This window comes from Saimiri boliviensis, chromosome 9 (assembly GCF_048565385.1).
Source record: "Saimiri boliviensis isolate mSaiBol1 chromosome 9, mSaiBol1.pri, whole genome shotgun sequence".
Taxonomy (NCBI): domain Eukaryota; kingdom Metazoa; phylum Chordata; class Mammalia; order Primates; family Cebidae; genus Saimiri; species Saimiri boliviensis.
The window spans coordinates 78,470,455-78,488,992 of record NC_133457.1 but is presented as its reverse complement, the minus strand read 5'-3'; the positions used below and the strand labels follow the sequence as shown (position 1 = coordinate 78,488,992).

Sequence of the window (18,538 nt, the reverse complement as noted above, 5' to 3'; positions counted from 1 at the left end):
CTCCATATAATGGATCTTCACTTACATAAAAGATCAGTTTGGTGTAGAAATGGATACAGGCTCCAACTTGGTGAAGCTCCCTATGGCCAAATCTGGGAAAATTTAGCAAGAAAATAAACTGATAATAATAGATTATGACCCACAGAATAAACATATACCTACAAGTCCATGCTGAGACAAATAAATAAATGAACAAGTAAAGAAATGGGAGAGAAGAGGCCACTTTTCCTTAGAGCAGAATTTTAATTATTAAATCTCAAGGGAGTAAGGGGCATGGAAAACCGCTGCTGGGCCTACGTCACACTGATTGCTGCAGGGATGGGCCATGGATGGATGCAGCAGGCATGGGCCCCAGGATGATGCACACACAATAGGGCATTTGCAACGTCTCAAGTCACCTCCCCTAGAAGATACTAATTACAGAGGGGAAAACAGCAACTCTGCAGTGCAGAACCCTGGGAAACCACTTTAACCAAGTGATCAAGGACAGAAATGGGATATAACATCATGGACCCCTGCTATGGTGCAGTGGGAAGAGCACAAGGTCACCTCTGTGGTATTCCTGTCCCAAATGCATAACCTCCACCTAACTATGAGAAAGCATCAGGCAGTCCCCAAATGAGGGATATTTTCAGGAATAACTGGCCAGTATTCAAATGCCAAGGTAATGATAGATAAAGCCAAAGAGCTGTCCCACACTGCAAGGCACTAGGGAGGCATGAAATCAAATGAATATGGTCTTGTATGGTCTGCAGATTAGTTAGTAATCGTGAACCAATGTGAATTTCTCGGATTAGATCACTGTACTGTGGTCATATGAGTTGTTAGTATTTGGGAAAGCTGGGAGCAAGTAAAATAGGTGCTATTTTTGCAAACTTTTTATAAGGCTAAAGTCATTTCAAAATAAAAGATAAAGAAGTAAACAGATGGACTTTGGAGTCATTCTGCCTCTCTTTAAATCTGGCTACACTACTTACTGTGACACCGGGCAAGTCACTTCATTTCTACTCTCAATTTCCTTATCTGTAAAATGGGGATAAATAGAGTACCTATCTGGGAGGCCGAGGCAGGTGGATCACTTTAGCCCAGGAGTTTGAGACTGGCCTGGGCAGCACGGTAAAGCCCTATCTCTACCAAAAAAAAAAAAAATACAAAAAAATTTACAAAAATTAGCCACGTGTGATGCAAGCCTGTAGTCCCAGCTACTTGGTAGGCTGAGGTGGGAGGGTCAACTGAGTCCAGGAGGCAGAGGCTGCAGGGAGCAGAGATCATGCGACTGTACTCCAGCCAGGGTAACAGAGTGACACCTATTCTCAGCAAACTGACACAAGAACAGAAAACCAAACACTGCATGTTCTCACTCATAAGTGGGTGTTGAACAATGAGAACTCATGGCCACAGGGAGGGGAACGTCACACACCAGGGCCTGTTGGGGGGTGGGGGAGCTAGGGGAGGGACAGTAGGGGGTGGGGGGATTGTGGAGGGATAACATTAGGAGAAATACCTAATGTAGGTGATGGGGGGATGGATGCAGCAGACCACCATGGCATGTGTATATGTATGTAACAATCCTGCATGACCTGCATGTGTACCCCAGAACTTAAAGTATAATAAATAAATAAATAAAGAATAGCAGAAAAAAGTACCTATCATAGAGGGTTGTAATGAGTGTTAAATGTGTTAATACATGTGTATTACTTAGAACTCTGTGCCTTGACCCAGAGTAAGGGCTGTACTACTGTGTGCAATTATCAGATGAGACCGGCAGCATCTTCTGATCTTAGGGACATTTACTCTCTCTCTCTCTGTGTCTCACTATGGTCTGGAAAACTTCTGATGCAGGCCCTGTAGCTGATTCCTTCTCCCATCAGTTACTCTGGCCTAAAAGCATTTCCCTTTCTACCAGCAGCCAGATAAAGCCAAATTCAGGCCAGGATCTGTGATTTACATGTTAGTCACTTTTAGAGGAACAAGAATAACTGCTGTCTCATTTAGGGTTGCCACCAAGGAGATGCCTGCATTGGAAAGACAGAGCCCATGTCACTAAAGAAGCTTTTGGGGCCAGTTTCTCTTATCCCCATGGCAGGGTGCAGTCTTTTGGGCGTGCAGGACCAACATCCCTCACTGGTTTGGGAGGTGTGTGTGTGTGGATCTGCCTCACAATGGCCTGTCTGGGCCATTACCTCATGTCACATGTTGGCATTTGTTTGGCCAATAAGACTGTAGCACACCCACCCGCTTCAGTCCCCACTTGGACTCACCTTTGATGTCACAATCTGAACTGTGGGTATTAATCTGGTTACAGCTGCTCACAGATCAGATGGCAAGGTTAGGGGACTAGCACAGGGAGATGTGGAAGAGAAGTAACCATCAACCCAAGATCAAAGCAGAGGATGGACCTCCGGCGGGCCAGTTCAAGGTCCTGGGTTCAGTTCTAGAACCTCCCATGCCACCTCTAGAGCTGTCAGAACTCCAGAGCTTCCAGGTGTGTGAGGACATTAGGCTTCACATCAAGGAAGTGGGAGCTCCCTTGGTCAAGAAAGTCAATGCCGTCTTTCAGCTGGACATCACCAAAGATGGGAAGACAGTTCTGCAGTGGACCATCGATCTGAAGAATGGCTCTGGGGACATGTATCTGGGACCTGCCAGGCTCCCAGCAGACACTGTCTTCACAATCCCGGAGCCCGTCTTTATGGACATGGTTTTGGGCAAACTGAACCCGCAGAAGGCTTTCCTTGCTGGCAAGTTCAAAGTGAGTGGCAAGGTTCTGCTTAGCCAGAAGCTGGACAGGGTTTTCAAAGACTGGGCTAAATTTTAAGCATGCAAAAATACCAAAGAAGAACTTCTCTTCGATAATAATGTCCAGTGGAAATCATGCTTAATCTGAAGATTAAAGTAAAAAGTATCCAATATTTTTACTCAAATTCTTCCTATTCGAGTTTAATTGACTTTTCTGCTGATGGCTAAATTTGCAGGGAGGGTTCTGAAGCAGTAAAAAGTGTTGTAGTGCATCAATTAAAATATTTGTCTTTTTCTTTTTTAGCTCCATTTATGCCCTAATATGCCAGGGTGAGAGCCACATGTAGAGAAATGGGTGATTATGATCATTGGAATGAAATACTCCAATGGTTGTGTTCTTGAGACATTTTTCCTTTTTTAAAAAAGTTTGATATTTTGGGGAAAGAAGTGGTAACCATCATTGTGCAGGCATGCGTTCCACATGGTTACTTTGTTCCATGAGGAAACTTTACTGTGAGATTCTGGGGCACTAGGGGAATTGGGCACCACAGGTCTGTGGGCGGAACCCAGGCAATAGAAGGGATGGTGCTCTTGGTGTAGTATAACTTCTGATGGTTTCAATTCCAGGAAACTTGACGGGCTTGGGAGGTGTTCTAGGCCAGTGGTTTTTAGCTGGAGCATGCATCAGAATCACCTGGAAGGTTGGTTAAAGTCAGGATTACTGGGCTCCATCTCAGAGCTTCTACTTAGGAGATCTGGGCTGGGGAGAATGCACGTTTCTAACAAGTTCCCAGGTGGTGGTGATGGCACCACCATTAGAGAAATCCTGCTGTGCTTTACTTCATGCCAAAGCTTTCAGTATTGACTATAACTGTTCTATTCTAGACCAATGAGATGCTGCCATCAGTTAAAAGATCTTCCAGAGACAGATTCCACAGCTCTCTGTGAGCCGTTTGTAAAGTATCCATGCTGTCAGGAGCTTGTGCATTGAACGTTATACAAAATCAGAGGGCAGCATGGGAGATTTCCCTTCCAGAAGCTCTCTTCAAGTGTTGTCTGGGAGGATAGGATGAAGTCAGATGCAGCTGATGCAACCTCCTTGTGGGCGAGTGTGTGTGTGTTCTTGGTTCACATGTAGTTTCTTTGCACCTTTAACTTGTGGGCTAAACATACACAGTGTGAACACTCTGAAACCTAGAGGAAAGTTTTATCACAACTGCCATGCTCAAACACATGCCTACCAAATGATCCCACCATTCTGTTCTTGGGTATTTTGTCAAGAGAAAAGAAAACATATGTACAGGCATAAAACACGCACTCACATGCAGGTGAATGTTCATGGCAGCTGTGTTGAGAATAATCCTAAAGTGGAAATAAGCCACATGTTCATCAACAGGTGAATGGGTGAACAACTTGAGCTGTCTCATACCATGGAATATTACTCAGCCATAAAAAGGAAGAAATGATTGGCATCCCCACAAACAACAATGTGGATAAATGGCAAAATAATTATGCTGAGTGAAAGAAACCAGAGAAGACTGACCACATACCATACAGTTCTCTTTGTATTAAATACTAGAAAATATAAACTGTAGTGACAGAAAAAAAATCAGTGGTTGCTAAGAGACACGAGCATGGGGAATGGGGAAGGATGGGGGGATTATGACAGATGTCATGAGGAAACTTGGGGGTGATAGGTATATTCATTATCTTAATTGTGGTGATGTTTTCCCAGGTCAAAGCCTCACCTTGTGCACTGTGTTTACTATGTGTCGTACAAGCTAATTAGGTTGTTTTTAAGAACCTGCCACCCTCCCTTCAGAATAAGGCTTTTGTGTGGCTGTGTTCCTGAAGAGGGGCTCACCTCATCTGGGTCTAGTGTTCCAGCTCCTGACTGATTTGGATGGCTGTTCAGAGACTTTCCTTCATTTCATATTAGAAAAAGTGAGAACTTGTTGCTTACAAAATATCACCCTCTCTGTGGGAAAGGAAAGGACCATTTGTCCTGAGAGTGCTCTACTCCGCGGTTAGACATTGCTAATGGGCTGGGCATGGAGTTAGTGCACATCCTGGCTTCTTGTCTCCCCTGCGACATTAAAGGGGTGATCTACATCTTGTTCCTGCCATGCCCACTGCCCAGGGCAGCTGTGGATGCCTCAGGTTGTCTTCTGAGGAGATCTCAGGAAACTTACAATCACTGGAGAAGGTAAAGGGGGAGTAGCACTTCACATGGCCAGAGAAGGAGCGAGGGTTGAGCTGGGGAGGTTCCACACACTTTAAAACAGCCAGATCTTGTGAGCACTACCTCACAAGAACAGCACCAAGGGGAGGGTGCTAAGCCATTCATGAAGGAGTCACTCCCATGATCCAATTGCCTCCCACCAAGGCCCCACCTGGGGATTCCAATTTGACATGAGATTTGGTTGAAGACACAGAACCAAACTGTATCAGTGTCTTTATGAAAGGAAGAAATCAGAACACTTGTTCTCTCTCTCTCTCTCTCTCTCTCTCTCTCTCTCTCTCTCATCCTGCCCCTGACCCCTTTCTTACTCTGTCTGCCGTATGATTATGTAGCAAGTAGGTGGCCATCTGACTAATACAGGGCTAATACTTATATATACTAATACAGGTGTATAAGTATGTATATATCTCCTATTAGTTCTGTCTAAGTTCTATCTCAGTTCCTCTGAGAGAACCCTAATACAGGGCTGCTCCTGGGACAGGGGTTTTTGATTCACTGGCTTCTTTGTTCTGCCTCTCATGCAAGCAGAGTGGGCTCCAGGCGCTTGAGAAAAAGCCCTCCAGCAGTTGGAAGTCAGGTGCAGTAGATGCTGATGATGAGGTCCAGAGAAGGATCAGAGCAAGTGCTGAGTTCTGGCTACCTCCAGCAGCACACTTGCATTTGAAGGGGCCCCAGGACACGGCAGTTAGAACTCAGACTGTGGAAGCAGACTGCCTGGGGCTGGATCTTGCCCTATTGGGCAAGTTGCTTTTATTTACTTTGTTAAATTATTTTATTTTGAGATGGAGTCTTGCTCTGTCACCCAGACTGGAGTGCAGTGGCAATCTCGACTCACTGCCACCTCCTCCTGCCTCAGCCTCCTAAAGGACTTACAGGTGTGCACCACTGTGCCAGGCTAATATTTGTACTTTTAGTAGAGATGAGGTTTTGCCATGCTGACAAGGCTGGGCTTGAACTCCTGACCTCAGGTGATCCATTTGCCTTGGTCTCCCAAAGTGCTGTTGTGAGCCACCACACCTGGCTTTTTACTTATTTTTTAAAATGCATTTTTAAAATTGAAGAATAACATACATAGGAAGAAGTCTACACATTCTAAGTGTGCAGCTCAACAGACCTTCCCAAATGAAACATACCCATGTAACCAACACAACATCTGGCTCAAGAAATGGGGCATGACTGGCACCCCAGGAATCCTCCCTCGCACGCCGTTCTAGTTACTGTTGCCTTCAGGATAAGCACTATTTTGACTCTAACACCATCGACTTTAGTTTTGCCTATTTTTGTGCTTTATATAAATGGGACCAGGCAATGGACACTCTGCTGTGTCTGGCGCCTTCCACTCAGAATTCTGTGTCTGAGATTCGTCCACACTGTTGTGCACAGTTACTGTTCGTTTGTTTTATTGCTGAGTGGTGTTCCATAGTATTCGATGGTTTCCAGTTAGGGGCGATTTTACCTAGCATTGTTGTGAGCCCTCTTGTATACCTATGGGAACAGGAGTCTCATTTTGTCCCTTAATACTAATTAGTGTCTTATCAGAGTTTGCAGTGACAGCTGCAGTGTGCTGTCTTGCACACAGTTGGTGCTTTATAAATGTTTGTGGCACAAATCAAAAGGTAGGGCAAGTCCAGAGGTAGAGAAACTGCCCTTGCTGGGATTTGGCATCTGGTTCACTGCGCCTCTGACTCGCTCCATGATCCTGAACTTTGGGCCCCACTTGCTAGGTTTCAGAGGGAAACTGACAGCCAGACACAGGGCAGAGGAGACTGGAAGTCTCACAGGTATGCTATGAACATGCACAGCCCAGTGCCAGTGCTTAACCATGTCGGGAACCACCTCTAAATGACAGCTGGGAATCCTCATTGACTTTTCTTTGAAGGAAAAAAAAAAAATTCTTCCAGACCTGTAACTAGGCTAATCACAAGAAACATCTGTGACCTCCTAAAAATATCTGCTTGGTGCCATTTTGTGGAACATAATATTTATATAGCCCAGCAGTGTAATTAAATTGATGTTTAGCTAACTCTTGGAAACAGCTGGAGGCTCCCAAAACCCAGGATGAGATCTTCAGGCAGCCCTGCAATGGGCTGGAAAGGGGCCCTGGGAGGTGTTCCCGCAGGCTCTTGGTGGGGGGTCCTGGAGTGGCCACAGAGACGGGGGTGGGGTGGGGGGGCATGAGGAACCGAGGAACATGCTGTGTTGAGGGATCATGTGGCTCACTCAGGGGCAGATGGATTATAGTTGTTTCTATGTTTTTGTCCAGCAGGCTCTGGAACATCATTTCCTGCTGAGGAACGGTTTTTTTCTTAAAGAACTCATCAGAAAGTGCCCTGTTTCAGAAGCGCCTTTGCCTTTGTTTTGTAGCCTGAGGAGGTGAAGTGGGGTAATAGTGGGTTTTTCTGGAGGTTTCTGTGCTTGTTCCTGGAGAACTGCTCATATTGTTGGGGATCTCAGCCGGCAGGGAGCAGAGCCCATACTTTCTCTTACTCCTCATCAATAAAGAAAACAGCAAAGCTGAAGCGAGATTTTTCTTTTTTGCAAAAAAATAAAAAAATAAAGTTTTATTTTAGATTCAGATGTGCAGGTTTGTTACCTGAGCATTTTTGCCTGATGCTGAGGCTTGGGGACGACGGATCCCATCCCCAGGTTTTAAGCACAGTTTTTAGGCGAAGGGGTTCCATAGATTTTCAGCTGGGCCAGTTTCTCACTGGAGCCCTTTGAGGTCTGCAAAGCAGAACTGGAGCCTACTGTGGGCAGGGCCCAATGTGGGGTCCCTCTGAAGCCTTGTGATGCCACCATCATTCTCAGCAAACTGACACAAGAACAGAAAACCAAACACCATATGTCCTCACTCATAAGTGGGTGTTGAACAATGAGAACACATGGATACAGGGAGAGGAACATCACATACTGGGGCCTGTCAGGGAGTGGGGGGGCTAGGGTAGGGATAGCAGAGGGTTGGGGTTAGGGGAGGGATAGCATTAGGAGAAATACCTAATGTAGACGCAGTGATGGATACAGCAAACCACCATGGCACGTGTATACCTATTTTTTTTTATTACACTTTAAATTCTGGGGTACATGTGCAGAATAAAAAAAAATCAGGCCTTTGCAGGGATAACTCCAAAGCATGGTTAGGGGTGGGATTCAGAAGGGCCTCCTGGGAGCTTGAGAAGTCTGGAGTCAGAAAGGAAGTCCAGGGACAGTACCTCCCTTTTTAACCATCCCCCCCTTTTTTTTGAATTCTGCTCTTTGCATGAGGAAAAGGGAAAACCCATTGATGTTTTGAGTCCATAAGCATTCATTTATTCATTAATTCTGTGATAATGACCAAGGAACTATTACCTAATCTACCTTCCTGGCCCCGTGTTGAGAGTGAGGGATGAGCAGAATGGACACCTCCTGATAGGGTTTGGCTGTGTTCCCGCCCAAATCTCATCTTGAGTTGTAGTTCCCATAATCCCCACATGTGATGGGAGGGACCTCGTGGGAGGTAACTGAATCATGGGGTTGGGTTCCCCAATGCTATTCCCATGATAGTAAGTTCTCAGGAGATCTGATGGTTTTATAAGGGGTTCCTCCCTTCGCTCGGCTCTCATTCTTCTCCTTCCTGCTGCCATGTGAAGAAGAACGTGTTTGCTGTCCCTTCTGCCATGATTTTGTTTCCTGAGGCTTGCCAGCCCTGCAGTGCTGTGAGTCAATTAAACCTCTTTCCTTTTTCAATTACCCAGTCTTGGGCAGTTCTTTCTAGCAGTGTGAGAATGGACTAATACACCTCCCATCCTCAGGGAACTCCCAGTGTGGTGCCTGGCTACACACACAGTGAAGGCTCAAGAGGGAAAGCTGAGGGGCTCTTCATAGACTTGGTAGGGGCTTAGGACAGATTTCCTGAGGAACAAGATCAGAGGAATGAGTGGGAGGTCCCTGGGACAGAGCAGAGACGAGACCATTCCAGGCAGAGGAAACAGTGTGTGCAAATGCCTGTGGCTCACAGAGGACCATGAGTTTCAGGAACAGAGCAAGACCAGTGAAGATGGAGAAAGTGGGTCAGTGGCAGAAGGCTGGAGACTGGGGCCAGGCTTTGTAGACTGAAGCCAGAACTCTGGTGGTCATCCTTACATAATCTGAGACCTGGAACCACCTGCTATCATGTGGACCCCATGCCACCTCTATTTTATTCTGGAAAAGAAGGTTGGGGTGGGCGATGGCACCCTTAGGGCTGGAGTTGCCAGAAAGATTTAGGTTTTCTTCTCATCTTGAAATGTGTAACCCCAAACTCCTCTAAGCCCTGATGGTGACCATCAAGTTGGAGGTGGCTCTATGACATCAGTGAAGGGACAGTGAACAAAGACCTAAACCCAAACCCTGCTCCGTGAAATTGAGGGCTTCATCTCAGTGTCTGTACAGGCCACAGCCTAATAGGTCCTTAAACAGACTCAAAGGGAGAAACGGTCCAGGGAAGAAGGAAAGCCACCATTTGTATTTCCTAGTGACACCACCTTTTATTCCAAGTCTAAAGTTATCCCAAGGCCGTACACATGTGAACAGGGGATGGTGTGCTTGGGTGGGCTGGTGGTGTGGCACCATGGGAAGTGATTTTTGGAGGATCAGAGAATGTGGTGCCCAGATCCACAATGCCATCCTTACCTCTCCAATGGGCTCTTGTGGGACCCCTCCACAAATCATCTGTAGGGATGACTCCAGATGGTCTCTGTTTCCCTTGGATATTTGTAATCCTAAAATAAGTTAGTATTTAAAGTTAATGAAGAAAGGGAAGATTAGCTGAGCAATAATAAGAAGAGGTGGTGTTTTGGGCACATTTGTCTATGTTCTTGGCATTGCATTCAGGGCTAAACATGTATTACCTTATTTCTTGTTACATCTACTTCTGAAATTAGCTTAATTTCCACTGGGAGGGTGAAACTGCTGAGGTTTTGGCTTTAGAAAGGTGGTGGTGCCCTCACACCAATTAGAATGACAATTATTAAAAAATCAGGAGACAACAGATGCTGGAGAAATAGGAATACTTTTACACTATTGGAGGGAGTGTGAATTAATTCAACCATTGTGGAAGATGGTGTGGTGATTTCTCAAGGATCTAGAAATAGAAATTCCATTTGGCCCAGCAATCCCATTACTGGGTATATACCCAAAGGATTGTAAATTATTCTATTATAAAGATACATGCACATGTATGTTTGTTGTGGCACTGTTTACAATAGCAAAGACTTGGAACCAACCCAAATGCCCATCAGTGATATATTGGACAAGGAAAATGTGGCACATATACCCCATGGAATGCTATGCAGCCATAAAAAAGGATGAGTTCATGTCCTTTGCAGGGACATGGATGAAACTGGAAACCATCATTCTCAGCAAACTGACACAAGAACAGAAAACCAAACACCACATGTTCTCACTCATAAGTGGGTGTTGAATAATGAGAACACACAGACACAGGGAGGGGAACATCACACACTCGGGCCTGGGGTGTGGGGGGCTAGGGGAGAAATAGCAGGGGGAGGGGGGACTGAGGAAGGATAGTATTAGGAGAAAAACATAATGTAGTTGATGGGGCAATGGATGCAGCAAACCACCACCATGGCACCTGTATACCTATGTAACAAACCTTCATGATCTGCACATGTACCCCAGAACTTAAAGTATAATAAATAAATTAAAAAAAAAAGAAAAGTGGTGGTGCTTTCCTCTACTCCCAACCTATGTAATTAAAAATTTAAAAAATAAAACTATGCCAAACCATAAATCAAGAGCAAGGTAGACTAACCAAGCTCTCAGTATTTCTCCACAATGACTAGCTTGATGTGTATTTTGACACATGATTATACATAATTGTGGGTATTTTTATGTAAATTTGATTATGTGATTCTGAAATAGTTTAATATAAAATAAAAATAAAGTCTCACTTTACAACCAAAATATGAAATAGAATATCAAGAGATTTAAAGAGAGTTGAGAATGTCATAATTTCAAAGGCGTTAAGATAGACTGGTTTGTGAGTTTTGTTGACACTTATCCAAGATGGGGCTGCTCTCAGCTGGTAAGAGGGAAACCCACCATGGTTTGTGTTATTACTGTGGAAAGGTTGGTCTTGATTTAAGTGAGCTGGGATTTACATGCAGTCTTTAGGAAAGTATCTCTCTAACAAATGCAACTGCCATATAGCAAATTGTGCTGGAAAAAAAATCCCTCAGTGCCTTTGAATTGTGTGTGGCCACAGTAGGTACTTTCTCTGCCTACTGGGTCACTTAGGGGAAGAGAAGTTAAGTGACTTGCATAAGAGCACAAGGTCACGGTGGGGCTGAGATTTGGAAATGGGTCTGCTTGGTTCCAGACATCTTGTTGAGAGAGATTTAGTGTTCTTGACCTCCTTTTTAAATTGTTTTAAAAAAAAAAATCAAAGAGCTAGACAGGGCTTTGAAACTCATTTAATCCAGGTCATGTGTTTTAGAGATGAATGAACTGAAATCCAGAGAAGAAAAACGGAATGACGCAAGGCCATGGTTGCTATGTCCTGCTTGGTTGGCTTCACCAGTTTTCCAGGGAAGCTCTTGAAAGAGGCCTGAGGTCTATTCCAAACCAGCCTATTCCAAGCCCGCTGTGTGGTCACCAGGAGACCACTTGCCCTCTCTTGGTTCAAGCCTCACCTCTCAGGGAATCCGCTGAGTTGGACTAGGTGTCCTCTCATATTCCTTCAAGCTGGAAAGCTCTCTACCTCTGATTCCAGCCTCTTCTCATTGATTGAGTTACTTCTCATTGTCTCTTAGGGAGAAAATTGGGGTGATGGTAGGGGGAGGTCCCATAAGAAATGGGGTGGTATAAGTGAACCAACAGTATAGAGGCAATAATTTTTCCAAGGGAAATTTATTTGGTAAAGAGAAAATAAAATTTCTTTCCTTTTTTTATTTTAAAGAAATAGCCAGTATCAGAGCTTAAGACAACTGACCAGTGTACGATGAATTTCCGTTTTTCTTTATTACAAAGAATTCTGAGATGCTGTCCCATTTTCATGCCCACATAACACATAAAGCTTAACACGCACTGGCACACCCATGCACATCAAACAGCCCCTGGGGATTAAGCATCACAATGAGCTGAATTAATGAATTGTTCAAGGCAGGCAGCCCTGGGCAGTACTTGGTGATGGTTTCGGTGGGAGTCCCTTTGGAGAAGTCCATTTTTGGAGTACATAGGCGCAGAACCTTGGGAAACTTTCTGAGATGTCAGTGACCAGCTTGGCCAGTATCTAAAATTGTCTCCTGTTTATATTTTCTTCATCTTGAACAACTCTGTGGCATATGATTAGTTATAAGATTTTCTCAGGCCGGGTGCGGTGGCTCAAGCCTGTAATCCCAGCACTTTGGGAGGCCGAGACGGGTGGATCACAAGGTCAAGAGATCGAGACCATCCTGGTCAACATGGTGAAACCCCGTCTCTACTAAAAATACAAAAAATTAGCTGGGCATGGTGGTGCGTGCCTGTAATCCCAGCTACTCAGGAGGCTGAGGCAGGAGAATTGCCTGAACCCAGGAGGCGGAGGTTGCGGTGAGCCGAGATCGCGCCATTGCACTCCAGCCTGGGTAACGAGAGCGAAACTCAGTCTCAAAAAAAAAAAAAAAAAGATTTTCTCTCCCAAATATTTTCTCTGAAGTTGGATTCCAATGTCTTTTTTGAGTGGCAGTGTCCAAATTACTTTGAGCCACAAAAACATCGAGTCACAAGCTATCTCAAAACTCTGTGACTTAGGACAGCACTGATTTATACTCACGGACCTGCAGTCTGACTGAGGATCTGCTAATTCAGGCTGTGGGTCTGGGCCTTTTAGGACCAGTGACATGGTCCGGGCAGTGGCGTGGTATGGGCATGTTTTCCCCATGGCGATGACAGAGGGGACACACATAATTGAGCTGACATCCCTCAGGGCCAGAGCAAGTGACATGGCCAAACTCAGAAGTAGGAAGTAGGGCAGTGAAGTGCACATCAGAAGTGAGGGAGGAGAGTGGAAATGTTAAGACAGTCTTCATGGTCAACAGCCACTGTAACAAACTTACCAGCTGTGGTGGTTTTAAATGTTTGCAAATTCTTTGTTACTCCTGCCATCAAGAGATGGGATCCAGGTCCCCTCCCTCTGAACTAGGGTGGGCCCTTGTGGCTGCCTCCATGAACACAAGGTGGCAGAAGTAATGCTGCATAACTTTCTAGCCTTCTGCTGGTTTCTTGTAGACTTCTTCCCCTTGTGAGAAGTTCTGACACCCTGAGATCCCCATGTGGGGAGACCAGACAGAGATGCTTGGGGATACCTGGATTCCCAGTGAGGAATCTCTGGAGAGGGCTGCAGACACTGCATGTCTCTGCAAACACATGGGAGTGCCTGAGCAAGGACTACCCAGTGGAACCCAGCTAACCCCCAGATCCAGGAGCAAATCATTGTTCTGGTTTTAAGCCACTGTTTTGGGGTGGCTCATTATGCAGTATTAGGTAACTGGAAAATCAAGGCTACAGTTTCTAGCAAGGAATGTTGCATAGGGGTGAATTGCAGCTGCAGATGGTTGTGCATTTCCACCTGCTTGTGACCTTGGATAAGTGCTCTGATGCCCCTAAATCTCAGCTTTTCCTTCTGTAAAAATAGGGGTTGTGTTCCCTGCCTCCTATGATTGCTGCTAAATTAAACATCTGGTACAGGGCCTGGATGGTGATAGGCACTCAGTCAATACTGATGGAATAAATAACTGCTTACACTCAGTGGGGCACAGAGCGTGACTTCTGGCTGGGTAGAGTTTGGAGGCCAAAAAATTGGGCAGATGGGATGACTGAAACAGTGCTGTAGTCCAGCCTAGGCTACAAATGATGGCCATTAGAGGTCACTGAGAGTGTGCATGGGTGTGTGTTTTCGAGTCTTCTTTTAATAAGGAAGTGGAGACCATTTGCAATCTTTTTGTTTGTTTGTTTGCTTGAGATGGAATCTTGCTCTGTGGCCCAGGCTGGAGTGCAGTGGCACGATCTTGGTTCACTGCAACCTCCACCTCCCAGGTTCAAGCAATTCTCTTACCTCAGCCTCCCAAGTAGCTAGAATTACAAGCACCCGCCACCATGCTAATTTTTATAGTTTTAGAGACAGGGTTTCGCCATGTTGGCCAGGCTGGTCTCGAACTCCTGGCCTCAGGTGATCCACCCGCCTCAGCCTCCCAAAGTGCTGGGATTACAGGCATGAGCCACCCTGCCTGGCCCCTTTTGCAGTCTTGATTTATGTGTGTGAAATCCATTTCCTGGAGCTCTCAGAGGAAACACTTTTTGTGTGCAGATCCCTATTTCATGAAGTTGCAGGGACATAGAATATATAATTTGTTTGGGGCATTGCTATTAGCAGAGTGGTAAAATGTAAGCTAATACATTAATATAGTGCCCTTCCTCAGATCCTGTAGCCAGCCTGTTTGGGTTTCTTCCCAATCTCTGCAACCCAAAGGGAAGGATCTTCCTTTTTGTTTTTTTGCCCCATATGATCCACAGGAAGAATCTTCCTTTTTAACAAATTTTCTCTTGACAGATAACACCCATAATGCAGAAGGTGCATGCATCCTGCGTTCAACTTGATGAAGTTTAATAAACTACAGGCACCTGTATTTTCATAAACCAACTTCCAGATCCAGAAACAGAATCCCTTCCAGCACCCCAGTGCCCCTTCTCCCCTTTCTAGTCCCTACTTAGTCTCCCCACCCAGGGAAACCACAATCCCAACTTAAAAATAACATCATTTAGTTTCCCCAGTTTTTGCTCTTCCTATAAACAACATCATGCACTCTGATTTTGTGTCTGGATTCCTCGGCTCCACGCTGTCTCTGTAACCAAAGGGAAGGATATTTCCTAAAGGAAAGATCTTTCCCAAAGGAAGGATGCATTTCTTGCACATATTTTGGCTCATTCATACTCTTAGTCGTATCATATTTTATTTTATGAATATACCACAATTTACTTATCCGTTCTACTGTTGATGGGTAGTTTCCAGATTTGTGTCCCATCCATCTATCTCCCCAGCATGAGGCTTATCTAACTTACCTCCCCAGTATGTGGCTTAAACACCTGGAACATTTGCTTGGAACATGAAGGAAGGAAGGCAGGTTCTTTATAAATTCAAATCCGACCCATCCGGTTGCCCACACTGTGCTCAGTGTCCTCACTGGCTCCTCTGGCCTCCTGCCCAATGGCCAGACTTGAAGTGGAGGATGAGAGAACCCTTTCCCTTGTCTGCTCCAATAGCCAATGCGTGAAATCCCACCCTGGGAGGGCCCTTCTTTTCCCATTGTTAAAATACAACACTCCCTCCACCTGCAAGGCATGTTCTCCAAAGTTAGCCTTCTGTGTCACTTGTCCCCCAAAGAGAAGAAAAGAACAAGACTTCCTGACAACTGATCTGGGCCAGGAAGGCAGCAGCACTTGATGTTTGAGGGAAGCGCTTTTTTATTCAAAAGGGAGGAAGAGGAACATGCCCCAAAGCAAGGTGGGGACTTTGACTACTAACTCTGGAGTTCAGCATTCTGCCTGTTGCTGGCTTGCTTTTTCAGGCACTGTGATTGACCCAGAAGATTAGATTTGAGACCTTTAACTCAACCTAATCCCACATGCATCTTTAATTTCCATCTCACTAAGGAAGAACTAAGATTGTAATGGAAAAGTATGGCATCCTGCTTTCTTTAGAATTTTATTTTTAACTTATTTGAAAGGGCTTTTCACATTTAATTAGATGAGGATTTTTATAATATAGTACTCTTGAATGAACATAAAAAGAAAAATATAGGCAAAATAAAATTAGTTAATACATTCTAAGTCTCTTAACATTGACCTGATTTTTCTGATTGACTTTTGACTTAAAAATTGTAATTGCCTGTGGTCTCTCCACTCCTCTGGAAATGTCATCCTGAGTGCCATGAAGAACCTTTGTAATATGGTAATTCTGTTCTTTAATCTTATCTTTAACTGACAAATAATGACTGCATATATTTATGGGGTATAATGTGAAGTTTTGATATGTGTTTACATTGTAGAATGATAAAATCAAATTAATCAACATATCACCTCACATACTTATCAATTTTTGTGATAAGGATATTTAAAACCCAATCTTGAAGCAATTTTGAAATATACAATGCTATGATTAATTATAGTCATCATGCTGTGCAATAGATCACTAAAGCTTTGACCCTCTGCCTGGTTGAACACTGAATTTTTTGATCAACATCTCTCCTTTCTTCATCTACCCCCATTCCTGAACCTCTGATAACCACCATCCTACTCACTCTTTCTATGAGTTTTCCTTTTATCATCCATGCATGAAGTAAAGCATTGGCCCTGGGTTTTGAAGCTGGTTTTGCCACCTGCTTCTGATTCCTGCTTTGGGGAGGGCTCTTGAAGGCATGTTTTTGCTTCTCACCCCGCCCTGGACCAATTAAGAGAGGCTTCAGGATTTCCATGCATATGGCGGATACCATTTTGCAAGGTTTGATGCTGGTGCTTTTGATATTCATGCATGTAACAGTCAAGGGCAACTATATGACATGACTACTTTCTAGAGGAAGTGGTTGTAAGGAAGCTTCAATACTAAGATGCATCCCAACTTCAGAACTGCTAAGATACAGAAAAAGGTGTAAGTTAGAATCAATGCAAAATCACAGCCCCATTCCTGCCTGCTGGTCAGCTCCACCATCCCCCAGAATCATGGCCTCGCAGCAGGCTGCAGCCTTGTCATGAGTTGTAACCTGTGTCTGAAAACTCAATTTATCTTCATCTTTCTGGAAGGACTGAATGTAAACTGATTATATTGCTCTACTCCCCACTTTCCTCCAAGCTAAACCAAGTTACACAACTCCATGGCTTTTTCTGGAGCAAAAACAGAGAGAGTGATATCAGTGTTCAGACCCAGGAGTGCTGTGGGTATGTATGTTCATTATCCAGGCATAAAATGGCTCAGCATCAAAGCAGCCCTGGAGAGGGTCAATGTCCAGACTGTCTTCTGCTTCCACCCCTGATCTCCATCACACTTACCTCTTTGCAGGGTGTGCTGTGGGTCTGGACTGGCAAGAACTGAGCCTGGGAGAGGAGACCAAGCAAAGGCTTAATTTTCTGCTCTGTTTTCCCCAGTTTGCCCGAGGATTATCTTTAATGCTGGCAGATGGGAGGCTTTGTTCTTCATTGCTCCTCCTTTAAAGTGCTGCCCCTGAGATCCCTAGAAAGAGTTTGTTTCGTTTTTTGGCCAGAGGTGCATTCAGAAAAAGGCCCAAGCAACTCCACAGAGGAACTTGATTCTTTATATTTAATCAGGAGCCTGGAGATGCGATATTAATCTTTTTTCCACTTCAGAGCTTGCTGAGAAAGGGTTTGGGGGCTTGAAAGGGGATGGGTTACTTTTCTTTTGGTTCAGCATGATCACAGCCACAGACTCTATGAGGGGACTCTGTTTGTTCTATGTGAGGTTTTGAATAGGTTACTTTTCTCAGCCAGCTTCCTGAGGAGAGACTCACTTTCATTGAGAAGATGCCCTCAGCTTTTGAGAATAAAACAATGCTTCAGGCCCAGTGAAAGAGACATTGTTTTGCAGAGGCCAGGGAAGGCTTTTCTTGATGTTCTTTCTGGAGAGAGGCAAAGTGGAAGAGAGAAAGGAGAGGGAGGTTGGGGACTGGCAGGGAGCCCCATGTGGGAGCTCAGATCACTAATCTTAATTCTCCCACAACCCTGCCTTGGCCCCAAACCTGGGGGAAGGGGGTGAGGTGTTTTACTCTGCCCTTTGACTTTAGCTTTGGCTGTGTGACTTGTTTTAGTCAGTGGGATGTTAGCAGATACCACATGGGTAGAGGCTTGAAAGGCTCTTGGGTGGGATTTTGTTCTGTTGCACTCCTGACTTTTACCATAGCAAGAACATGCCTTGGGTATTTGCAGGACTAAGGGTAGGAAGAAACACATGGTGGAACAGATGTAGGCTCAGCATACAGCTTGTGCCAAGTCCACCCAAGTCCGGACTATTAGCCAAACCCCAGCCAACCCACAGACATGTGATCAGAGAATATTCTTATTGTCGTGTAATACTGTGCTTTGAGATTATTTGTTATGCAGCACATTGTGGCAATACCTGACCAATACAGAACTCCTTCTTTACCCTCTCAAATCATTAATAAAGTCAATAAATTCACGAAATGCTTGTGATAAATGATGTTTTAAAAATGGGAACCAGAGAGGGATTGTGTGTGAATTGTAAGGTCATATTGAAGGAGAGGGAAGTGTTTGGAAGAAAGTTCCAGATGGAGAGAGGCTGTAGAGACAGCTTAAGAGCCTCATAAGACCATGGAAATTGGCATGGGGCCAAGTTTTACTGGCTCTCTGAGAGACATAGACCATCCAGCAGATAGCCAGCTTAAATAAGAAAGAATACAAGACAGACACCAAGAATACAGGTCCATTAGTCAAAGTTTTCCAGAGAAACAAAACCAATAGCATTTGTCTGTGTATGTGTGCATGTGTGTGTATATTTTTGCATATATATTTTAATTT

The 18,538-nt window shown here is 44.6% G+C and overlaps 1 protein-coding gene across 1 annotated transcript; it reads left to right on the top strand.

Moving 5' to 3' along the window:
• Positions 1–1,491: 1,491 nt before the first annotated feature.
• SCP2D1 (SCP2 sterol binding domain containing 1) lies at positions 1,492–7,088 on the top strand. Its single transcript, XM_074406193.1, has one exon. It carries the CDS (start codon positions 2,351–2,353, stop codon positions 2,816–2,818), a length of 468 nt encoding a protein of 155 aa, XP_074262294.1. The 5' UTR covers positions 1,492–2,350; the 3' UTR covers positions 2,819–7,088.
• Positions 7,089–18,538: the final 11,450 nt, after the last annotated feature.